General features: G+C 42.4%; 2 protein-coding genes across 4 annotated transcripts in view; both read right to left on the bottom strand.

The window, feature by feature from the left end:
- CCDC14 (coiled-coil domain containing 14) overlaps window positions 1-8,923 on the bottom strand; it is a 59,719-nt gene extending 50,796 nt beyond the window's left edge. For 2 of the 3 annotated variants that reach the window (XM_059687638.1, XM_059687639.1), the window contains exons 1-5: window positions 8,775-8,923; window positions 1,490-1,545; window positions 1,089-1,161; window positions 775-844; window positions 563-685 (exon numbers count right to left, since the gene is read on the bottom strand). In XM_059687638.1, the coding sequence (XP_059543621.1) occupies window positions 563-685; window positions 775-844; window positions 1,089-1,161; window positions 1,490-1,545; window positions 8,775-8,804 (352 nt within the window). In that variant the 5' untranslated portion in view covers window positions 8,805-8,923. Of the gene's footprint in view, window positions 1-562; window positions 686-774; window positions 845-1,088; window positions 1,162-1,489; window positions 1,546-8,413; window positions 8,569-8,774 lie in introns of those variants that run through there. The other variant, XM_059687640.1, reaches the window with a different exon arrangement.
- Window positions 8,924-14,762: 5,839 nt separating this feature from the next.
- Window positions 14,763-25,533, bottom strand: ROPN1 (rhophilin associated tail protein 1). The gene is made up of 5 exons (XM_059685993.1): window positions 25,418-25,533; window positions 23,067-23,184; window positions 21,692-21,853; window positions 15,340-15,515; window positions 14,763-14,829 (listed from the first exon to the last, which is right to left on the bottom strand). The coding sequence occupies exons 1-5, from the start codon at window positions 25,531-25,533 to the stop codon at window positions 14,763-14,765; spliced, it is 639 nt and encodes a 212-aa protein (XP_059541976.1).
- Between the last annotated feature and the right edge of the window lie 609 nt (window positions 25,534-26,142).

Raw genomic sequence — 26,142 nt, 5'->3', positions numbered from 1 at the left:
TTTACCATCGCACCAAAAAAATTAAGCTACCTAGGAATAAACTTAAGTACGGAGGTAAAAGATTTATATGCGAAAAACTACAGGACACTGAAAAAAGAGATAGAGGAAGACATAAACAGATGGTGTTTTTGCTGCCGCTGCCTGTTGCTTAGCAGCTGACTCGTCCGGGGCCTGCAGTGCGCATGTGTGGAATGTGCGCCGCACTCTCCGACTCCGGCCCTCCAACGGTCTGAGGGACAGTGAACTGGCCCCCCGCCCCGTTTAAAAAATTTGAGGGCCCCTGACATAGACTGATAAACAGGGACAGATCCAAAGACAGAGAAACAGCAATCAGACTATTAATCCCCAGAGGGAAAGTAGGGGAGGGTGGGGGTAAGGGGAAGAGAACAACCAAAGGACTTGTATGCATGCATATAAACCAAACCAATGGACATGGACAATATGGGGATGAGAGCATGAGTGGGTGGGGGAGGATAGGGGTTAATGGGGGGGAATGAGGACACATCTGTAATTCCTTAACTAAAAAAAAATTTAAAGATTAAAAAAAAAAAAAAAGACTTACAAATTTCTTTCCGGACTAATGAAGGAACAGTATGATTTTCATGTCCTTTCTTTTTAGATCCATGTCTTTTGCCTTCTAAAAGTCTGGGATTACATCTATTTTCTGAATATACTATTTCTGAACCTATTAATTAAAACAAAAATTCATAAGCATTAAGGGAACTACTTCATTGAGAAAAGGTTATCAAAATAGAAGCATTTAATAAATAAAACCTGAATCTTCATTTCTCAAAATGTTCCGCAGCAAAGAAGCACAGCCATCAAGCCCCTGTACGGATTCAGTCTGTAAGGAGGAAGTCATTTGGAAACATTTATATATAATTTTAATGCAGGAGAAGAAAACATTGCGTAGTTTAAAAATTTCTTTTAGGAACAATTTAGTATTGGTAGAAAATGTTTTAAAGTAAAAGCATTCATATTTCCTTAGGGCAATTAATACTTTCCCTTTGAATTTTTATCCCCACTTGTTAGCTTTTACTTGAAGACTAATTAAAAGTGTGCAATGTATCAATTCAGTTTACTCTTACCTGACTTTCTGAGTCAGAACAGATGGGATAGCCAGAATCTGCATTACAACGTGATAGCTTTCTCAAATGGATCCTAGAAAACAAGTTTAATATTTTCACAAATAATACACAAATTTTTTCCCCATAATATATTATAAGTAGTCATTTTCTTTCAAGCAAAGGTTGGATAAGAGAACTTGTCCAACCATGTAAAAAGATGGATTTATATAGCACTTTATGAAGATTGTAAAGCCTGTTAAACACTAAAATGATCAACATGGGTAGATATGGATGGTTCCTACCTAGAGTTTTGTAAAGGTAGAGACCCCACTAGTTATCTAGGGTAGGTTAAATTTAGTCCAGCCCAAAGACCTGAAAAATCTCAAGACTTCCTGAAGTTGTAAGCTTCTTTAAGTACTTACTGCTTCTTTCCATTTGTTAATTTAGCAGGTCCGGTGTGCTTTCCTGAAGATAACACCTATGAAATAATGTATTATATTATAGTAGTTACACAAATATTTTTCTATTATACCCTCAGTATACTGTCTTGACAAAACCTGAAATATCACTCTTTTCCTCTCTATTGTGGTAAAACATAACATAAAATTTACCATTTTTGCCATTTCTAAATGTATAGTTCTGTGGCATTAAGTACATTAATACTGTTGTGCAACCATTGCCATCATCCATCTCTAGAACTTTTTCACCTTCCCAAACTGAAACTCTGTACCCATTACACATTAACTTCCCAGCCCTTCCTCCCCTCAAGCCCTGGCCAATACTCTGTCTCTATGAATTTGACTACTCTAGAGAGCTCATACAGTTTTTGTGTCCTTTTGTGACTGGCTTATTTCACTTAATACATCTTCAAGGTTCATCCATGTTGCAGTATGTATCAAAATTTCCTACCTTTTTAAGGCAGAATAATATTCCATTTTTGAATATACCATGATACTAGTTTTTCATAAATGTGATATATTCTAAAAACTTATAATTACAACTGAACTCACAATTTGTTCTATATAAAATGTCAAGCCAGCAACATATGCATTTGTTCCTTAAGTCTATGTGAGTTGAAGTGAAGAAATATGATTGTAACCAGAGTAAGTTGGACTATAGTCAATCCCTGAACATGTTCTACATTTCCCAAATTCTTCAAAACATATACAGGCAGGCCTCGGGTTACGTCGGACTCGACTTATGTCATTTTGTGGTTATGTCGCCTTCTCTCATTTACAGTATTTATAAAAAAGAAGTTCTGTCATTTCGACATATGTACATATGTGCTTTATGTTTTTTATTATCTATTTACCACAAGGTCAGGAATTATTATCTTTTAAATATTTTTTACTGTTTCACTTCATTACTGCTGTGTATATGCTCCATGTGAGTGATGTAGATGCTTATGTAGGTGGATTCCAACTTACAGCGAAAATTGAGTTACGTCAAGCCGTAGGAACGGATCTCTGACATAACCCGAGGACTGCCTGTAATTTAAGTATAGGGCAGAGTCCATAACTCTATTTATCCACATCCTATATAATAAAAGCCTAATATGCAAATTGTAGCCTCAACCAGGAGTTTGACCACTTCGACCAGGGGGCGGGGCCAGTCCGCCAACCGCCCACTGCCCCTCCCCCTGGCCAGCCCGGCCTCGGTCAACCCCTTATACCCCCTTAGGGCAGGCCAGCCAGACCCCACCCATGCACAAATTTGGCACCAGGCCTCTAGTTCTTTATAATGCCTGACAAGGCCAGCACACAAAAACTACCATTCCTCTTTATCCACATCTCATTCTCTCAATCTTTCTTTTTAAAGTCATATAGCAATACTGTTTTTATTAATTTTTTTTAATTAAAATGTAAGTGGGCTACCTTTTGTGTGTAAGAAAAAATATGCACTTGTTTTTACATGCATCCAATATCTTGCGAGTTACACATGAAACAGTTCATTGTAGTTGCCTCTGGAGAGGGAAACTAAGGATCTGGGGGACAGAGGAGGAAGGGAGACTTTGCATGGATCTCCTTTCATAGCTTGACAACTTTATACCAAATAAATATATTATCTTCATTAAAATGTAATTTTAAAAAGACATGGTTAAATCCCTACTTACTCCCTCATATCACCACTCAGGTGTAGTCACTGTTGGCAGTTACATTTTTTATTTTTCTTGACATGTTTACATATTTCATCCCAAGATAGCTCTGAGCAGTAACTAAGCTTTCTGGATTTATATAATGTTCTTTTATTTATTTGAATATGTACGCCTTCCTTCTAAGAATGCTATTGAAAACACACTGAAAAAGTTGGATTGATAGAGTTATATTTCTCCTTGAGATAAGCTGAATACAATGGAGTCACAAAGCCAGCGGTGAGAACCAATGGTCTCTGCAGATCCTTGGGGTTTTTCTCTTAAGTCTATCTATGTTGGTGTCTGAGCCAGAACCATAATAAAAATCCAAAGCATGAATATGCTAAGTCCAAAACAACTACCATAATTATTATCTTTCAAAATCAAAAGTACTGAGATAAATGTATGACATAATTGTAAGATCATACACAGTGTTTCTCCAAAAAATATACATGAGGTTATATTACAATCAAGCAAAGAAAATTACCTAGAATTAAGACACTTTACAACAGTAATTATCATATTGACACATTTCCATCAATTTTTTTTTGTAATTTCTAACTGAAATAGTACAAAAAGCTGTATAATTCAACCAGATTCCCCAATTGTTAACATTTCATTACATCTGTCATGTTCTCTCAGAATATATATATATATATATATATATATATATATATATACATATACATATATATATATATATATATATATATATATATATATATATATATCTGAAGTAACTTCAGAGTAAGTTTCAGACATCATACCCCTTTATAGTTAAATATTCAATCCTAAAGATTTCCAAAGAACAACGTCACTCTCATATAACTAAAATATAATTATCAAAATCAGGAAAGTAACAATGATACCATATTATAATCTAATCTACAGACTATACACATTTAATCACCCCAATACTGCCCTTTATAAAAATCTGGTCCATGTCCAATTCAGGATCATATGTTGCATTAAGTTGTCATATGTCTTTAGCCTCCTTTAGTCTGAAATAGCGTCTTAAATTGTCATTGTCTTTTACAGCCCTGACATATTTAAAGAATACAAACCAGCTATTTTGGTAGTATCCCTCTGGACATTTAGACATTTCTGATGTCTAATGCTCAAATTGTTTCCTTATTATTAGACTCAGGTTGTGCATTTTTGGCAGTAATACCACAAAAAGGATGCCATGTCCTTCTCTATACAACCCGAGTAGGCACATGATGTCAGTCTGTCCCATTACTGCTGATATAAACTTGGAGTACTGAAGATGGTGCTTGCTAAGTTTTTCATTGTAAGGTTACTTTTAAAAAATATATGTTTTTATTTATTTCAGAGAGGATGGGAAAGGAATAGAAACATCAATGATGAGAGAATCATTGATGGGCTGCATCTTGCATGCCCCGCACTGGGGACTGAGCTACTAACACCAAGTCCGCAACACTGGCATGTGCCCTGACTGGGAATCAACTGTAACCTCCTGGTTCTCTAGTTCCACACTCAACCACTGAGCCACAACGGCTGGACTGTAAGGTTACTTTTTTACCTTTGTAAATATTAAGCATCTTGTGAGGAGATACTTTAGATCATGCAGACATCCTATTCATCAAACTTTTGCTCAGTAGTTTTAGTATCCATTGATGATTCTTACCTTAAATCAACTGCTTGCCAGTGATTTTTCTAACTTACACCATTCCTTTTACATTAATTGGCATTTGACTTTACTGAAGCACTCTTCCTTCTTCATTTATTTGTTATTATAGACTAGTTGATTCCTATTTTATTCAGTGGGTTATGCCCACTATTATTATTTTGATGCTCAAATTGTCCCAGATTCTCTTAGTATGAGTCTCTTCAAACTGGCTCTGGAATAATTTTTTAATTTTTAATTGTGGTAAGAACATAGCATGAGATCTAACCTCTTAACAAATGTTTAAATGTACAACACAGTATTGTTGATTATAGACATGACTATAGACATGACTAGAGGCCCTATGCACACGAAATTCGTGCACGGGTAGGGTCACTAGGCCTGGCCAGAGATCAGGGCCAATCAGGGCCTTCCTTCTGGCTGCCAGCTGGGGCATCCCATCCCCAGCTGCCAGCCAGGCCTTCTTTATTTCCACCCCCTGGTGGTCAACGGACGTCATAGAGAGCATTGAAATTCCAGTCTCCCAGCCAAACTCCCAAGGGGACAATTTGCATATTAGGCTTATATATATATATATAGATGTTGTATAGCGCATCTCTAGAACTTATTCATCTTGCATAACTGAAACCTTATACTTACTAAAAAGATACTCCCACTTCCTCCTTACTCCAGCCCCTAGCAACTACCATTCTCCTCTACTTCTATGAGTTTGACTATCTTAGATAACTTATATAAGTGGAATGTGATATTTGTCCTTCTGTGATTGGCTTCTTTCACTTTGCGTAATATCAAGATTCATCTATGTTGCATATGGCAGAATTTCCAGTTTTTTAAAAGCTGAATAATATTTCTTTATCCATTCATCCATCAATGGACATTTAGGTTGTTACCACACCTTAGCTATTATGAATAATGCTGCAGTGAACATGGGAATGCAAATACCACTTCAAGATTGTTTCTTTTGGACACCCAAAGTGGGATTAATTTTTCTGAGAAACCTTCAGTTTTTCACAGCAGCAGTACCTTTTACATGTCCACCAACAACATACAAGGGTTCCAATTTCTCCACATCCTCACCAATCCTTATTTCCTGTTTGGGTTTCATATATATATAATAGAGATCCTAACTATGATTTTGATTTGCATTTCCCTGATGATTAGTGATGACCATCTTTTCATATCTGTTGGCCATTTGTATGTCTATAATTAATATTCACAAGTTCTTTGCCCTTTTTAAAATTAGGTTGTGTTTTTCTTTATATTTTTGAGTTTCAGGAGTGTGTTTATATTGTGGATATTAACCCTTTATCAGATATAGGTCTTACAAATGTATTTCCCCATTCTTTAAGTTGTGCTTTCACTCTGTTAATTATTCCCTTTGCTCTGCTTATCTTATGATTTCCCTATCTCAGCTCTTGTATTGACCATTTCTCCAACGGAACTGACCATTTCTCCAAGAAGCTGTGGTTCCTTTTAATGGACAATGGTATTTAGAAACCAAGATTTAGGCACTAGATGTGCTCTTTGCTACTGCAGCTTCCAATCTTTTTTCATAAGATTATTTACTTAGTCATCATGACTTGATAGTTGTAATTTTGAATCTTGTGTTTTTATTTTTAAATCTTTTCCATATTAACATAGTCTTCAAAATTTTTTAATGGATACACAGTATTTCCTTGAGTGCAAGTAATATTAAATGTCCTTGGTTTGCTTTTGGTTTTTCACAATTTAAAAATGAACCTGAAATAAATCTTTCCATACACTGAAAATAGCCTTTTCATATTCCGGATTAAAAGCTTAATTAGCCCTTGTCAGGTGGCTGAGTTGGTTGGAGCATCGTCCCCTACATCAAAAGGTTGCAGGTTAGATTCCTGGTCAGGGCACATACCTAGGTTGAGGGTTTGATCCCTGGTCAGAGTGCCTGTGGAAGCCAACCAATCGATGTTTCTCTCTCTCTCCCTTCCTCTCTAAAACTGGTAAAAAAACATATTCTCGGGTGAAGGTTTTTTTAAAAGCTTATATGATGAAAGGCTATTTGTTGTTCAATGGCCCTTGATACAAATTGTAGAAGCACTCCCCAAACTGAATGCCCCAAATCACAACGCACAAGAGAATATGTTTTACCTCACACTTTCTTCCACTTTTTACTTTGCTATTTGAGAAAAATATAAGTCCTACTTCCTACCAACCAGTGCAAGATAAACTTACATTTGTGGAATGATTCAGAGATTTTCATTTCCAATTAATCCACACCCTGTGAGCTGATATTATTTGTAAGAGGTGGAAACCTAAATTTCAGAAAGGTGGCTTATTCAGCCTTACACCTTCTCAGTATAGTGTAATGTTTAAAAGAATGGACTCAGCCCAGCTCTATGGGTCTGAATCCTGTCTCCACTGCTAACCACGGGTGTAACTGCAGGGAAATTATTTATTCCATCCCTCATTTTCCTCATCTATAAAATGGTGATGATAACAGTACCTACTTCCTAAGGCTATGGTGAAGATTACATGAAAAATTATATGTAATACATAAAAGCACTTGCAATAGTACCTACCCCATCGCTATCTAAATTTAGCTGCTATTGCTATCATTAAGATGGTAGTAAACTAAGTTTTAAAGGGGACTACATTTTGTTACATTTATGCCAAGTCTGAGATAGATGTTTCACCAGATTCTTTGACTCAATCTTCCCAATTCTTTGAGGCAACATTTAATACCTATTTATACCTATTTTATAGAGGAGGCTCAGAAAAGTAAAAAGTGCTTTGCTTACTATCACTACAGTAGTGGCAGAATAGGAATTTAAATCTGTGACTATGATTACAAAACCATGGTACTGCCTCTTGCTGACTGGGTATATTCTGAGTTAATATAAGAGGAAGATCTATGAAGGTGAGGCTGGTCTGGAAGTACTCATGAGAAAGTCTTAAAAAAAAAAAACCCGGTAAGATTCACATTCATGGGGAAAACAGCATTATAGGTGAGCTAATAAATGATGGAAGACCAAAACAAAAAGGCTGGATATATTGAAGGAGAAGTAGCTGCTCCATGTCAGGTGCTGTCCTGGGCCTTGAAGATGTAGACACGAATTGTGCAGTAAGGAGGCCGGGTAGATTAGCGACTTCTCTAGCCTGAAAGGGGGTTTGCTTAAGGTTAGAACAGGGCACAAAAGGGGAGCCACGGGGCACCCAAACAATGGGGATGGGCAAGTGTTGGACAAGGCTTCCAGAAGTAGCCACTGAGCTGAGGGGCAGGAGGTGGGAAGCGGAGATGCAGAGACAGAAGGGCATCTGGGCTGCACACAGCGCGCCGGCGTGGAAGCGGGAGGCCCCGGGCGCCCGGGACTCTGCAGAACAGGTGGGCAGCGCTGGACAATGCAGGGACAGGGCTGGTAAGAAATGCAGTCTCGGGCCGAAGAACTGAGATTTTTATCTTGAAAAGTAAGTGTTCCCGGCTCAGATTGTAAGCAGAGCCGCTAAGTTACAACGAGGATGTGCATCTGAGAGGAGTAAAGGCTAGAGGCAGTGACACCAACTACACGACTTTTTCAACGACTGGTAACATACCAGCAATTGTGACGAAAGATCAACTACGAGCGCAGTTGGTGGAAGAGCCGAGAACCTCGATTTGCTGCAACAAAGTCCTGAGCTTAAGTCCCCCGACCCAGCGGCCGAGGCTGAACCCGAACCCGGGCCTCGCCAAAGCCAGCGCTCCGGAGGGCGACGCCTAGAACAGAGTGTGCACCTATGCTCAGAGCGGCTGTTACGATGCTGGGATCAGGCGTCTCCCCCACTCCTCCTTCCCAGCATTTGTAATGCGGCGCGCTGACATTTTTTGGGTCACAGTTTTGCACTTCTCCCAGCTCGAGAACCCCCCTCAGTCCCTCTCCCGCCGCACCGTGGACGCCTCAAGGTCCACAGCCCTCACCTGGCCCGGCCGGGATCCGGACCTAACCATCTCCTGCAGCCTCAGAGAAGACGAGACCGAAGGAAGCAACACCGTGCGATAAAAAGAATTAACCGCCGCGGACTCCCGACCGCCCTTGGCCCGCCCACCGGGCTTCCGCTTCCGGGAAGGAGCCCGCGGAATACCCCGCCTCATGGTCTCCGGCGCGCCGCCGAGGCCTCGGAGCGTCTGGCCGCCGGCCCACTGGGCTTGCGCAATAGACCTCTCCCGGTTCCGGGCTCTACACTCTTGTGAACGGGGCGGGGCCAGGAAGGGGCGGGACCGGGAGGGAAGGGGCGGGGCCTGGCGAGGAGGGTCGGGGCCGGTGAGGAGGGGTAGGGCGAGGAGTCCAGGCTTTGGGCTGAGCACCACTGGTTCCGCAACGACCTGCAAGACCTGAGTTCATGGTCCTGCGGTGAGGGCTTCTGGTGGAGGATAGCCACCCTGCATCAGCTGGGGGAAGTGACCACAGGACTCAGCAGGGCATCTTTTAGATGCCATTGTAAATATAATTGCTTTCTTAATTTCCTTTTCAGATTGTTGTTGTGTGTTAAATTTGTATCCTGCTACTTTGTTGAATTCCTGTATCAGTTCAACAGTTTTTTTTGTTGTTGAAATCTCTAGTTTTCTAGAAACATAAATGATAAGAGAATCATTCATCAGCTGCCTCCTGCACACCCCTTACTGGGGATGGAGCCCACAACCTAGGCATGTGTCCCAACCATAATTTAACTGTGACCTCCTGGTTCCTAAGTTGATGTTTGTTGGAGTAAGTTCTTCCTTGATCCTGCTTACAGCGCCAGTTATGGGAGTACTTACTCCTTCATCCTGCTCAACTCTGCCAACTATGGGGTGCACAGGTCCTCCTCTGCTAGGAACTGTACCTTCATGGACGCCGGGTATTAGACGGAGAAGGTATGAGCAGTCATAGGTGTATAAGAGAGTCTTTATTGTAGCTTAAGTAGCCATAGCTACGAAGGAGCCATTAGACAAAGCAGTTCTTCAAAGTAGCTTCACACAGTAGCCGCTCAAAGCAGCCCTTGTTAATACAGTAGCAAACACAGGAGCTATACCAAGCAGGTGCGCCCTATATAAAAGCAGCTTCTCACCAGCTGGTCAGTAACACATCTTTATACCAACTTAGACAAAAGAAGCTCCTTGCAAATTGTGACATCAATATTTGTGCTACAGAAAGTCACGCTTGCGCAGTGCATACAGTACAATCACTGTGTCCTTGCTTTTGCACCTGTATATGACAAATTGGCCTTGAGCATCTGGCATACTTTGGGCAGGGACCCCACACTCCAATTGGCCATGAACATCTGGCATACTTTGATTAGGATTTCCACAACACTCAACCACTGAACCACAAAGGCCAGGCTACTTGATAACTTTTTAATTATCTTTAAAATCTTGGCTAAGGGTGTCTTCTTTTTTCTACCATATTGAGACATAGGAAGTCACCATAGTGTCCAGAGGAAATATGTTGGTAGCTGGGAGTGGAGGGTGGGGTGGGGTGAGGGAAGATAAAGAGGGCAGATGTGCTTCTGTATAGGAGGTAAAATGAACAAGACTTGGTGAAGATTTGGGAGGTATTTACATTGGCCTTGGTTTCCAGGTTTTGTATCTGTATGGGTGATGGGAGGGAAGTTTATGAACTCATTTCCCCCAATGTTTTATTATGAAAAATATAAACTAGGAACTCATTTTTGGGCATATTGATTAAGGATGCCTTGAAGTCATCCTAGAGATAGCAAGAAGGGAGTTTTGAGATTGGTGGGGAGGTATGGGATACACATTCCTGAGTCATCTGTGGGAACAGAAGCCAAAGGCTTCTGAGTTTGCTTCCAGCTTGCCTCCTTAAGAAAGCCTTTCCTCCCACTTTTCTATCCCACTCCTGTAAACTAGGTCATGTGCCCCTGTACTGGGATATTATTGTACCACTTATCACTTCTGTGATTAGTTGTTAATGTCTGTCTTCCCAAATAGAATTTAGTCACTATGAAAGCAAGGACCTTATCTTAGCCTAGTATCCCAATATATAGCATAATACCTTGTATATAGTAGAACCTTTTATTGAATAAATAAATGAACCAACCAGTGTTTGGACTGCTTTGGTACATTGAGGCTGACAGACACTTAAATGCTCTGAGACTCAGATTTATCCAGGACATTTATGTCCTTCTCGCATCATGGTTAATGATTCTGCTTGGTCAAGGCAGTGTTTTATAATTTAGTGCATTAGACCAATAGTTGAACTAAAAACACAGTTAAGATTTATAGCCAGGATACAAGATTCAAAAGTCAGAAGCTGTATACTGGAATATAAATTAAGTGTTGGAAGCATGAGCTCAGATCTGCCTGGAAAGATCTGAGACTGCCCTGTTGCTTTTCCTCGAGTCATTTGGTGTCTTCTGGAATGATTTCTAATCCCATGGTTCTTAAATCTTTGGAGATCTTATGCAATTTTGAGAATTTGCTAAAAAGCTTTTTTTCCCTCAGAAAAATGTTAGTGTGCAATATATTATATATATATTAGAGGCCTGGTGCACAACATTCATACACTGAGGGGAGTCCCTCAGCCCGACCTGCACCCTCTCACAGTCTGGGACCCCAAGGGGTCCTTAGCACTGTTGCAGAGGCGGGAGAGGCTCCCACCACCGCCACTGCACTCACCAGCTGTGAGCCCGGCTTCTGGCTGAGTGGTTCTCCCCCGTGGGAGCGCACTAACCACCAGGGGGTAGCTCCTGCATTGAGCATCTGCCCCCTGGTGGTCAGTGCGCATCAAAGCAACCGGTCAGTCCACCATTTGGTCTATGCGCATATTAGGGTTTTATTATATAGGATATATAATTTATCAGAAGCATTTCAGAACCTCTCCAAGGATTTCAGGTTAAGAATTCTATTTTTATCTAATTCAGAACCAGCTTTCCACACTTGAGTGTCCAGCTCCTTCTGTTGCAGGGCCCTGATGATCTTGGAAGTTGTTGGTTAACTAGGAATAGTGAGGTGCCTGACTGAACAGCATCAAGGAAAGAAAAGCAAGGAACACAGAGAAAATGGAATTGGGCCACAATCTTAGCATTTCCCACTGAAACTTGAAAAGAATCTGCAGTGTTCACTTTAGTCAACATAGCTTAATTTAGGAAAGAAAGAGCCCACTTCTTTTTCTTTATAAAATCCTGATTTTATTGCTTCCTGAATGTTTTTCTCCTTAAAGGAGAAATATAAACCATATGTTACAGGGGCCTCAGTTTGACAGCTTAATTTAGGTCATGCTGGGATTCAGATTTTTCTGGTCATGCCAGGAAGGCTAGTGGGACGGGTCTGACAAGGGCCTGTTGGCAGCGAGGACTAAGAGAGCCCCTTTGGAATGATCTCATTCCAAGGAAGAAAGGCTTGGTTTGAGGCAATGTGCCAGGTTTGAGGGTCAAGTGTGCTTTTAATACAGTACAGTGTCAGTCAGTTATTGCCCTGACCCAAGTTGAGAAATGGTAATGATTAGTACGCTAAAAGTTTGTTTCATTAAAATCTCTGTAAGGCATTGCAGCAGATGTTAGTGGTGCCCCAATCCATATGCTTATTGGGAACACCTATGATTTCCTACCAGAGCACTATTTTTCTGGAGCAAAGGAAGCAAGCTCAGGCCAGGAGCTGGGCAAGCTGGAAATGCCAGAAAGTAATATCCCTGGAGGCAGCCCTCAGTCCATGACAAATGGAAATGTGGTGAGGAAGCAGCCCTTAGCACATGGTGGGGGGCTCCCTCATCCCTCGGGTTGGGATAATTCTGAGGTGTGTTCTCCACTGTCTCCACGAGTCCTCCAGAAGGCTTGGGTTCCAGGGATGGCTGGCTTGATAGCACACCCTCTATTAGCTTTCTTCCCATCACTTACTTTTCTTACTCCCTTTCCACTGTTCCTGGGATTGCCTCCCAAATGCTAAACTGCTTTCACTTAAATATTTGTTTCAGAGGCTGTTTCTGGGGTGTGGAAACTCCATATTAAGATAGGCATTGAGCATACAAGGCAGCACGAGTTTAAAGTAAAGCAAAACTGAATTCAAATTCCTTCTCATCAGTGATGATGAACAACTTAACTTCTTTAAGATGGTTTCATCTATAAAATGGGGATAATGAATGACCTTATCAGGTCAGGTTATAAAAAAATATTTGAGAATACATGTGAAGTATTGTGCACTATGGCTTGTACATAGTAAGTACTTTAATAAACATTGACTATTATCAATAATCTATATATATAAAAAGCCTGCGACTGAAACGCCATAAAGACCAGAATGACTGGTCACTATGATGCCCACCATAGCCAGCGAACCGGCCAAATTGGAGGTGGGGCCAGCCGGCCAACCTCCCGTAGCCCTTCCCCCCAGCCAGCCCTGCCCTGATGGGCCCACCCCACCCCGATTGGCCTGAAGCCCCTCCCCCTGGCTGGCCCCGGCCCTGATCACCCCCCTACCCCAAAGGGGGTGGGGCCAGCCAACCTTCTGCAGCTCCTCCCCCTGCCCGGCCCCACCCCAGATTGGCCCCCTCACCCCATCAGGGGCAGGGCCAGTGGCCAACCACCCATGGCCCCTCTCCCAGGCTGCTGGCGCCCTGATCAGACCCCCCTACCCTATTTGGGGATGGGGCCCGCCGGCCAATCACCCACGGCCCCTCCCCCCAGCTGGCCTGGCCCTGATCGGCCGGATCAGGGGAGGGCCAGCCAGCCAACCTCCCACCTTCTCCTCCTCCCAACAGGCCCCACCCAGATCTGCCTCCATTGGGGCTGGCCAGCCAGACTTCACCCATGCACCAATTTGTGCACTGGGTCTGTGGTATATTTATAATATTGTTAATACAGCATAGTGCAGGTTGAGGGCAAGACTGTTTTCCAACCTTGGGATGACTGCTGAAGGAGGTTTGGAAGATGTGCTGTAAAGGCTGGGTGTCTAATGAGCATATGGGGCTTAGCAATATCAATGACTTAGAGCAGTGGTTCCCAACCTTTCTTTGGCCATGCCCCACCTAAGCATCTCTACAATCCTGATGTCCCCCCTGTGACATGTAATTCTTATTATTCAAAAAGTGGACTCCTATTCATGTGGAGGAAGCCTAAAGGGCCATTAACTTGGTCTAAACAAGCTTCCAAAGAACATGGCATCCATGAAAGAGAAAAAGTTGAAGTTCTGAGGAAGAAATCATTAATTGTTAAAAAATAATAATAATATGAAGTGATATAAAACATAGCAAATAAAGTTTCAAAACATATAATAGAGAACTGGTGTCAGAAATCTGTTGACATTGACTAAGACTGATCTCTGGGCCATTTGCATTACAGTGATTTAAGTTCATGTCTTGTCTTGGTGTTAAACGGTGAGCTCCTTGAGGGCAGAATCCAGGTATGATTTATTTTTATGTGTTCAGAAGCCAGCATAGCTCCTGCCTAGGGTTTCCAAGTGTAGGGGTGGGGTGGGGAATAAAAATATTGTTTATCAAAATTAACCAGTGTCCTGTATTTTACCTGGCAAGCCTATCCCTGGCATATAGCTCATCTCAGTAAATATTGGTGAGTGAGTGAATGAATGAATCATACCAACAAATGGAGAATTAAACTGAAAAACATGGATTGACCATGTAAAATATACTCATCTAAATTATGCCTAACAATCTTACAACAGCAAAACTGTCTCTGGTTAACATTCTATTTTGAAAGTCTGACAGTGTTGGTTTTGATTTGAGATGCATTTTCTATCCATGCTTCCTCAACCCCTGTTACTTAGTATCCATGTGGGAAGAATACTAATCTTCTGTTAATGTGTTTTGTCCCAATAATTTTATGTCTTAATTCCACACACTTCAGATTTCATGTTGGCCCAATTGTTTATTAGTGTGTACCAGTAGTACAAGAAAATGGTCATTGGATGGTGTGTGGAGTTCAGCTATTCTGAAGCACAATCATCTCCAAAATTGTTCTTTTACTCCAGCCGAACCCTTGGGTTTTGAGTAAAGTCAACCACCTTGATTAAACCATCAGGACCAATTCTGTTTGGAAAAAAATATATATCTGAGGTTAGTCCATTTAACAATTCCTCTTAAGAAAGATTACATAAACTCTCCCAATGAATTCTGCTGTGGCTCCCACCCTCATCACCCTTTCTCTCTCTCAACCCTTGACTGTTTGCCCCTCCTCCACTCCTACCCACTGGAGACACCTGAACGGGAGCTGGCATCATCTGGAGGACTTATAAGACACAGATACCTGGGCCCCACCTCCGAATTACGGATTGGGGTGGTTCAGGATGTAGTCTGGGAAACTGCATTTCTAACAGGTTCTTAGGTGCTGCTGTGCTGCTGGTCTTGGCAACACTCCATCTCTGTCCTATGCCATTCTTCCCTTTCCTGTGCCCCTTCTCTTTTAGGTCCTTATCTCTTGTTCTTCACAATCTATCTCTGTTCCCAGATCGGTATAGTGCAGTAACCTCAGTATGCCTTGGCCTACTAGGTTTGTTTTCCTCGTACTCTTTCCCCTCCTGTTGGTAAAAGCTTACTTACACTTCCTGTTCAATGTAGTTCAGCATTCGGCTGACGTGTGATGCAGAGATCTCGCCGTCCACTTCAGCAATATATGTGTAGAGAAACTGGAAGGTGCTGAAAGGGATCCGGGCAGGTCCAGAATCATGGTCACATGATAAAACTTCACATGCTATCTGGAGAGTTTTGGAAATGGTCTATAAAGCCATAAGATTAAACAAGGAGAGAGTCAGTATTCCAGAATAGATTCCTCAGATCAGTTTAGATACAAGAAAGAAAACAAAAATTTTGCTCTTATAAAAAGAAGTGGGGATGATATAATATTCTGGCAAGTTTGAATTTTTTACACTCAAATGCTATTTAATTCAATCAAAAGATCTTGGTCTACTGGGTATCTTTATTTTTTTAGAGAGAGATAGAAACATCAATGATGAGAGAGAATCATTGATTGGCTGTCTCCTGCACGCCCCCCAATGGGGATCAAGCCACCCGGGCATGTGCCCTGACTAAGAATCAACCATGACCTCCTGGCTCATAGGTCGACACTCAGCCACTGAGCCATCAGGCATGGGTATCTTTTTTTATTTTCCTTTTCTTTCTTTGTTGGAGGGATACTCTCAAGGAATTAAAGTTTATAAACTGCTGAATATTTAAAAAATATTTATTATCTTAATTCTTTAAAATATTATTTTAATCAGAACTTTATTCAAGAATTTTATTTGCAATCTACAAAATTAAAATGAATTATTATTATTATTATTATTATTATTCTCCAAGCTTCTCTCCAAGGGGATGAGGTCATTATCAGAGAGATAATTTAAGCAAATGCCACAGGAAGAGAGGAGAACGGGGTGGAAGAGGAATGCCCCAGGGAGATAAGAGTCCCAGATGAGGAAAAGTGACACTGAACATCACAATAAAACTAGCTCTTCTACTAAAACACGTGGATCCATATAATCAGAACCACCCAGCACTTTATATGACATAACACTAACCTGGTAATTGCTGGGAAAAATTAGTAGATGATGAATGCCAGACATTTTAATGGAAGGGTTGAAACTTAAACATTAAAGGATCATGTTCAGAACTGAGGTTTTACTTTTTAAATTTATTTTATTTTAATATATAACTTTTATTGATTTCAGAGAGGGAGGGAGGGAGAGAGATAGAAACATCAATGATGAGAGAGAATCATTGATCGGCAGCCTCCTACATGCCCCCTACTGGGGATCAAGCCCACAACCCCGGGCATGTGCCCTTCACCAGAATCGAACCCGGGACCCTTAAGTCCGCAGGCTAATGCTCTATCCACTGAACCACACCAGCTATGGCTTACTTTGTCTTTAGGTACACCTACCCTTTGAATAAATTTCACAAGCAAGAGAGTTGTGCAATGATGGGATAAAGGAAAGAAATGATCCAAAGAAAGAATTGCTTAGCTCTGAGTTAGCAAAGACAGGTCAGCATGTTTATCTTGGTGGTTTACTAAAACAGATGATGTGTAGAGTCTTCTTACATACTCTCCTACGGATCAGGGAAAAGTTAATCCCAAGTAGTGAAACTGGGTGAAAGAAGCAGCAGCTGCTATAACTCTCCAAATGGTTGGCCAGCATTGTTCTTCATTGTTCTGCAGCTTCTGTTTGCTGTTCTGCTGCCTTCCTCTCCCTGAGTTATTATGAATGTCTAGATGGTGTTTCTTTAACTGTGGTATGTGTTACCCAGGGATGTAAGTTTGTCTGTCGGGAGGTATATGAAGATGCTGAATAAACTTGGCCCATCTTCCTAGAGTGACAGTTTTACCTGATGCCAGGTAATGTAAACATTATTTGCATTAATTAATTATAATTGATCTATTATTAATTTTTTTTTACATTTTACAAACATGGCTATTTTATGAAATAAAATTTTCAACATATATGAGTTTTAAAATGATATATTGCATGATGTAAAAGAAATCTTATGTTTCCAGCAAGCCACTTTCATTTCTTCCCTGCCCTTGGGAGTCCTCTTCTAGAAATTGCTGTGAAGCACTGAGTGAGGACAGGCATCAACGCAAAGGCGATTGGGAGGCCAGGCATGCAAGGAAGCTGGGTGAGAGGCTGTCAGTGAGAATGGAGAGCATGCATGTAGGTGAGGTCAGCATGATAATGGTTTTGGGTAGATTTGCAGGCATGTATGTACTGAACTTCATAATTTCCATCCATAGCTCATTCTCTCTGCTTCTTAAGAAAAAAAAAGAAAAGAAAAAAAACAAAAAACCAAACAAGCAAACAAACAAAAACCACCCTACTCCCGTGCTGCCTTTGTCCTGGTGTTCTCTTCCTATAGTCTCATCCAAATTGAGGTGTTGTTATGAGGTGAATTGTGTCTACCCAAAGTTCATATGTTAAAGCCCCAACTCATATTTGGAGACAGGGTCTTTAAAGAGATAATTAAGTTAAAATTAAGTTATTAGAGTGGCCCTAATTCTATAGATCTTATGTCCATATAAGAGGAGGAGGGAAGAGAGGAGGGAGAGAGAGAGAGAGAGAGAGAGAGAGAGAGAGAGAGAGAGAGAAAATACATGCATGCACACAGGAACAACCACATGCAGAAAGAGGGAGACATTGGCTATTTACAAGCCAAATGAGACTGTTGATCTCAGATTTCCAGCCTCCAGAACTGAGAGAACATAAATTTCTGTGGTCTAAGCCACCAGCCTGTGGTTCTTTGCTATGGCAGCTCCAGCAAACTACTATAGATGTTTTCTACCCCAAAATCTTCTACTGGTCATTCAAAGAACCTTCAAATTCTACTGCCCTCATAAGATTTAAAAAATTTTAATATATGGATGAATAGAGAAAGAGCTCTCTGGACTGGAGCTTTTTGGTAAACTTAAATAAATCTAAAGTCAACAGCAATATGCATTCTGCTGCACAGATCTTTTTGGTCAGATGGGGATCCACTTCATAGAGATAGCCTTTCAGCCTCTTATGAGCCTCATTTTCAAATTTAGAGGTGAAAGTCTCAGAAAGTGAATTATTTGCTAACAAAATATGTCATTCCTTCCAGGAGCACAATTGCACAACCTCTTCTTTTATAAAATTGGTCTCAGTGGAATAGGAGGTGTAGGCTAGGAGAAGGGGGTGCTGAAAGGGAAGAGGAATACAGGTCTTCATGTAGCATTTTCAATCATGTGTGTAGACTCAGAGAGCTCACGACTGAAGTTCCTGCTACCTAAAATCACTGCCACTAGACTTTTCTGTAAGGAGGAAACTGGATTTTCTAAGTGTCACAGAGATCATGGCTGGCTGGCAAGTTGGCAAAGAAAGGAGGGATTTCTGGGCTTGCCTCTAAGGGTAAATGGATTAACTAGAATGCAAGCCCTCCTCTAGCTGGCGACACCCTGACCACTCCCACACTTATGTTCCTAGCAATAGTCTAACACAGCGGTTCTCAACCTGTGGGTCGAGACCCCTTTGGGGGTCGAATGACCCTTTCACAGGGGTCGCCTAAGACCATCGGAAAACATATATATAATTACATATTGTTTTTGTGATTAATCACTATGCTTTAATTATGTTCAATTTGTAACAATGAAATTGGGGGTCACCACAACCTGAGGAACTGTATTAAAGGGTCTCAGCATTAGGAAGGTTGAGAACCACTGGTCTAACATGAAACAAATGGGTATAACAGTATTGGTTCCTGGATTCACACAGTGCCCTGTACTTATGGACTAGACCTTCAGGCTGACCTCTGGATGTCCTTTGACATAGAAATGATGAGGGGGCAAAGTCATCTACCCTAGGACCTCCCAGAATTGGAGAGTCTCCAGAGTGAGGCCTGCGTGTGTCTCAGAGGAAGCAGGGAAGAGGGAATGGAGATGTAAGGATCTCATGGAACATCTAATCTAACGTCAGCACTTGGCAGGGAGGTAGAAAGATACAATTCACTTTATGGTTTCCCCTCCCCAGTTTGGGAGGCAGCCATATCAAAGTCAACCTAGTAGCTGCCCAGCGAGCTGAGCCGAGGGAGGGTCGGAATTTGGCTTTCCAGGGTCACTCTTGGTTACTGTGAGGTATGTGGCCAAGGAGAGGACACAGACATCTCACGAGGTGGTGAGGGGCTGTGAAACAGACCAGCAAAGTCAGAGAGCAGGTGAGGGCAATCCGGAAGAGACTCCAGGAGGCCCTGAGCACCGGCGAGAATGTAGATGAGCCAGCGGGGACTGCTGTGCAGTGAGAGAGGTGGACCAAAGACTTACATTGCAGACAGCTAGCGACCACAAAGATGAGTATTCCAGGCAGATCAGAGGTGCCAGAGAGGACCAAGGGTTGTGGGAAGCCTTTCAGCTGGGTGTTCTAAAGTCCTAGAGTTGCCCCTTTCCTAATATACTCAACTGCTATCTTTTTTTTTTTTTTTTTACAGTCAATTGATTATTTAATACTTTTTCCCCAATTACTGTTGACATCCCATATTATATTAATTCAGGTGTACAGCATAGTGGCTAGACATTTATCTAACTTATGGAGTGATCCCCCTGATAGGCCTAGTGCCCCCTGACACCATACATAGTTATTACAATGTTATTGACTATGTCCCCTCTGCTGTGTTTGTTTACATCCCCGGGACTATTTAGTAACTGCCAATTCACTGTCATCTCAAAGGGAGGAGCAGTGAGGAGAAGCCCGAGGGACTGGGCAATTCACCTGAAAGCTGTTGCAGTTATTGCATCAGATGAAAATTCCAGAATTGGATTGATTCTACTTATTTTCTTACTTCACCCTTTGTGGGTGGTGTAGATCAGGCAAGTTGGAATTACCTAAAATAATCCCCCCCACCCCCGAACATCTCTGAATGTGCTATGAATAAATTCGTGGCCCTGTGAGACTTTGATAGAACTGTCAATTTTTGCATTTTCCCGCTGTGATTTCCCCCAATCCTCAGGGCTGTTTCCACAGCAGTGTGATGGTGCTGAGTGGCAACTCCCCTGCCCAGCTCACCTGCCCCTGCTGCATTTCCTCGGCTCCCTGGAAGAGAGTATTTACTCATTATATAATGTTGCCATAAAGAAAAACCAAGACAAAACACAGATGGCCCCTCCTCTCCTCCTCTCAAAGAAATGGTTAGGAGGAAAGTTGCAAGGGAAATCCTTAGGAAAAGGTGGGCTACAATATTTCTGGTACTTTTTCCCAGAAACAAAAACGTCACATATGCATTTCAAGCATATTGGAGAAGAAAGGGTAAAATCGTGCTTTGATACTGAATGATTCAAAGTACCTTTCATACCATTTGGTTTTGGTGGAGACAACACTTCTCTCATTAACTTTAAAAAAAATATATATTTTACTGATTTTTTTTACAGAGAGGAAGGGGGAGGGATAGAGAATTAGAAACATCAATGAGAGAGAAACATCCATCAGCTGCCTCCTGCACACCTCCTGCTGGTGATGTGCCCGCAACCAAGGTACATGCCCTTGACCGGAATCAAACCTGGGACCCTTGAGTCCACAGGCTGACACTCTATCCACTGAGCCAAACCGGTTTGGGCTCTCTCATTAACTTTTAAACTTGCATGTATTTCAGAGATTTTAAAAAACCATGTTTCTGATTAATCTTCATTTAAGTTATAACAGTGTTTAACAAGAGTGAGTCACGTATAAGATGATACCTAAAGCTTTTAAATACATACATATATATATATATATATATATATTTAACTAAATATATATATATATATATATATATATATATATATATATATATGAACTGGTTGCAGTATCTTCTTCTTTATAACAGGAAAATGGCTTTTCCAATTGTAAACCAAGTGAAATTTGGAGAAGGCATACATTTGTATGAGCATATTGCACCCATGATGATATCATGACTATAAGTATAGACACAGCCTCATTTTTCCTTTCCTGCTCTCTTATTTCTGATTTTTTATCCACTGATGCTTATCAAATAGTTTTAGATAAAGTTGCACCTCTTTTTAAAAGTCTCTCGTGTATATCTTCTAGGTGACTGGAACCCAAGTGTAAGCAAACCTGATTCTACAGCTGGGTCTTGGTTATCTCTAGGAATATGAATGGAGGGAGTAAAGTGGTGATGGAAATAAATCCAAGTGCAAGGATTGGAATTCATAAATAATCCAAAAGCCACATTTTAGTCAACCTCTCCCAAGAGACTGGTGACAATTTTCCTCCCTTTTTCCTCCTAACCCCTGCTTCTGGCTGATGAGCCAGCAAGTGACTAGTTCGGACAGGCGAGGGGGTGGACAAGAGGAGGCATGCTCATCACCAGACTGTGTGCACAGATGTACTGCCTATTCAGACCCAAAAGAGAGGCTTTCCCTTAAGGACAAAAAAAAAAAGCATTAAAGCTAACTTACAACACCAAGAGAGCTGCAAGCAAGGGCTAAAAACTTCAGCCACTCAATCTCCTCCGTGAAGCGGCCCACATTCATCACACTATTAAACAGCTCTGTTGGGAGACTCAGCACCTTCCACATTTGGGCCAGCTCTTCGACATGGACAATCAGTCTGCCCCCAACCTGCAAGGTAGGAGACAGACGCAAGATAGAGCATGAGGGACAGGATGAGAGCATGCCCTGAGAAATACCTAGCCAGCAAAGGCTCTGTGTCTTCCCAGGACCCGGTAAAAGATGGGGGTGTCAGGGCATAAAAGGGACTCTGATTGGCAGTTATCCTTGCAAGGGTAGAGAAATATTCAGCCAGTGATGAACATGCTAAGGTAAATTCAATCATTTTAACTTCAGATGTCAGACTTATGAGAAAAATGTACGTTTATATTATATTTTAATTTTTCCTGATGCTCTTATCATCTGCTATTTCATCCCTAGGTTGTCCCTCGAAGGCAGATGGGGCAGCTGAAATGAAACCAAGGGACAGAAGACTGAGACTCAAATTCGTGGTGACACTGGAACGAGGTGGAAAGTCTCTTGCTGCTAGACTTCATTCAGTTCTTTGCACCAGGCTTCATGTGCACCCCTCCCCTCTCCTAGGAATAACATCGGGCCGTGTCTAGATGCTTCGTGTTGCTTGGCCCCAGTTCCCCCAGATCTCTGCCATGCCCACTGCTCAAGGCACTGGGTGGTTAAGAGGAAAAAGGGAAAATGGCCAGTGTTGGCCAACAATGCGATAAGGGTACAGACGCTCCAGTGAAGTGTCACTACGCCTTCGCAGGCGCATGCTAAGCTAAGTCAGTCCCGAGTCACCCCCAACGGCTCTGTCCTGGATCCTACCGCAGGGTCTAAGGTGCTAACCCATACGGCCTCATCCATTCACCAGACAGCTCCCAGGGTAATGCGGCAGAGAGGACAGCCAGGGCTATCCTAAAAGTTAGTCTGTGGCCACACCTGGGACACCTGGGAACTACAATATGCCCCTCCCCAACCTGCGATGGTCCTCATCTTATGATCTTGATCAGTAAGGGAGACGCTGTCAATGGGGTGTGGACCTGCACTTTCTGGAGAGAAGGGATTAGCACTGCACGGAGCCCCGGGACATCCCGCCAGCTTCAGGGAAACCTGGGATGACCCCACTGACAACTCAGCTTACTGCCCATTTCAACATCATTCCTATTTCCCTCGGGGAAGAGTTACTTTCAGTGCAGGGTTTAGTGAACTTCAGGATGCTGCTGAGGGGCCAGCTGACCCGGCAGGGGGACAGTGGGCTTCTATCCGAGCCCGCCCAGCCTTGACATTGTCCCCACGCCTCCGCTGGATGCTGCAGCGTGGCCCTTACCCTCGCATGCAGGATCTTCAACAGCTCAGGTGTAAGCTCTGCCCAGTTAGACGAAGGGACTGGCTCAGACCGCTCTCTCACTGAAGGAATCTCTCCGCGGCACATAGCCCCAAAATAACTACAAGAAAAATGTTTTTTTCATTGACAGCACATATGCAGGAAATTCTTGCTTGTGATGAATTAGATCTGTATTTTGTCTTGGAAACACTTTGTGGAGTTTTATGCTCTAAAATGCTGCAGATTTGTAAGCCACATAAAACCATGTGCTAAGAGCTTTCCAATGTCTGAACAGAGAGTGTGCTCGTAGGTCATGCTCTCCTTTTTCACTGCAGTGAACTACAAACTGACTCTTCATGGATAGCTAAAAAGTTTATAGCACACAGTACAGTACGGGAGCAAGCAGGCTATAACAGTGGAGTGTTTTCTTACATAAATGTCAGGGACAATACCAAGGAATGTCCTTTTTCTTGCTATAAAACAGCAGCACAAGAATAAAATGGGATTCTAAACCGTTGTAGAGTATAAAACAATGTCTGCCTGTGATGCCTAAGAGAAATTAGTTTTCTGACACGTAGAGATCATACATAACACGTAGACTGGAGAACTAAGCAGGCCTCATTTCTAGCAAAGCAACCGCATCTCTGTCTCTTTTTATGAGCGCCACTGGCTTATTTTCCTCCCATTCGTAAAAGCGTCGTGGTGGCCCAACCCAAGAGCATGGGTGCACTGGCTCAGCGCCTCTGGAAGGCTCCTCTTAGATTCCATTGTGTGCCTTCTCCAGGTGTCCACCTGCTCCCACCACCTGCTCAATTCACCCACTCAACCTCACCTCCCTCCCCCAACCCACCAGCTCCAGGCGGCAGCTACTAGCTAGCTACTAGGAGGCCCTGGCACAGTGAAAATAGCCGGAAAATGGCCTGGGCGGTCTGGTTAGCTCCCCGCTCCTGCCTCAAGTCCCAGTTCCCCCGTTTCAAGGAGGCACTTGGTCTAAAAAGCAACTTCAAAGCCGAGAGGCTTTCTGTGTTAAGCTGCTTCAGGCCGGGCCGGCAGCCATGGCTGTGTACGCTCCTTCCCTTGAGCAGCCTCTGGGGCACCTGCCTGACAGAGGGCACCTGCGTTTGAGGCGCGTTTTCAGCCAGGCCAGGTGCTCTCCGGCCCTTATCACTGTTTCACCTAATTTCTCCAGAATGTGATGTGTCCTGTGTGGATACGTCAGTTCAAAGGAGCACGAAAGAGAATGACATTGTCTCCAATGACAAAATGCAAAAGGTCACTGGTTGGGGCGAGAGTTTTAACAGCAACGGAGGAAGCTGTCTCGTGAAAGGAGTGGACCGGCTTGGACTAGTCCCACGCTATCCACCGCGTGGGCTGACGGCAGCCCTACCCTAGGTGCACTGCTGCCACCTAGTGGTGAGGCCGGGGAGCGAGGCCCTGGCTTACACCTGCTTAGCTGGCCAAGCTCCCACATGCTCCATTCACCCCCCACCCCCCACCCCACAACAGGGGTTGGGGTGCAGAGTCAGGGTAGAGTGTACGTGTGCTGATGTGATGTGATAATCTAACATGTTCATTGCCCCAGAACACTTTGCCTATTGCCCTAACTCCCTATTGTTCAGTCTGGTTCGCTTAAGGGCATCTTATCTTCAGGCCCAGTTTGATGGATTTATATGTGGAGTTTAAAGCACCAAAGCAATGCAAGAGCTGAACATCACATAGATTACACTAACCCAGTGGTTGGCAAACTCATTAGTCAACAGAGCCAAATATCAACAGTACAACGATTGAAATTTCTTTTGAGAGCCAAATTTTTTAAACTTAAACTATATAGGTAGGTACATTGTTATTAACTTAATTAGGGTGCTCCTAAACTGGCCTTTGCTAAAAACGTCCTCAGTCTGGCTGAGGTACGTTTGCTGAGGTCGACCCCCTCCAACTAGCCCATCCACGCTCGTCTTGTATACTTATTTCGTCTATCTCCTTTCGTTCATCCTCTCTATATGTCCAAACCATCTCAACATACCTTTCTCAATCCTGGACACTACATCTTCTTTCACTCCACAACGTTCCCTAAAATTAACTTAATAAACTTAAAGTTTTAAGTCAACTTCGCACTGTATGTGCACGCCTGCACGTGGTATTTTGTGGAAGAGCCACACTCAAGGGGTCAAAGAACCGCAGGTGGCTCGTGAGCCGCGGTTTGCCGACCACTGTGCTAACCAGTACCAACTCCCAGGCTGCAGCCATGACAGCCGCCTCACAGTTTTCCAAGACCCTCCCGCCTCCACCCCCCCACCCCCCCAGCTCCACCTCCAATGGGAATGGGTGGCGGAAGGTGAGAAAGGAGCACTTACTCCGCAGCCCACTGGATGAGATCTGGTGGCTGGGTCCGGATTGCAGCTTTGGTAAATTGCTTCAGCAATTCCGGCAGCTCCGGGGGAATGCATATTTGCTTATCGGTCTGAGGCATTGATTGGTTGACCTATTGGCAGACAAAAATAAATAAATAAAATGGTCATCTCTGAATCACAAAATGACAGGAATCCTGGACAGGAGGGCACCCAGCCTGTTGGACATGTTCAATACTGGGGAGTTCACCACCCACAAGACATACTAGTACATTCTATAGTTACACAACTCCGAGACGAGAACGTGGTTGACTAACCCTAATATTTGTTGTAAATAATTCTGCCCTTTAACATAAAAACACACAGAATACTTACTCATTTAAAAAGTAGAGATCAACAAGGAGTAAACAAAATAATGTCACCCCAAAATATTGGATATCTCTTTCCAGAATTTATTCAATGTAAATAGTACATATTTATATAAATAAAAATGGGGTCATGCAAAACAACTTATTTACTCCACAGCATTTCATGAATACCTTTCATATCATGCAAGTCTTATTGGCCAAGTAAGAGTGTAGCAAAATTTACTGTGTAGATCCTCTATTATTTGACATTAAGTTATTTCCAAATAAAAATAATCATTAAGCAGGCATTTGATGAACATCTGTCTTTACATCTGTATGTACTTATCTATCCTAATTGTAAAAAAAGAAAAGAAAAACATGTAC

The sequence above is a fragment of the Myotis daubentonii genome, chromosome 3 (genome assembly GCF_963259705.1).
Source record: "Myotis daubentonii chromosome 3, mMyoDau2.1, whole genome shotgun sequence".
NCBI classification, from domain to species: Eukaryota; Metazoa; Chordata; class Mammalia; order Chiroptera; family Vespertilionidae; genus Myotis; species Myotis daubentonii.
The sequence above is the reverse complement of the archived record's forward strand: the minus strand, read 5'-3'. Positions and strand labels throughout refer to the sequence as shown.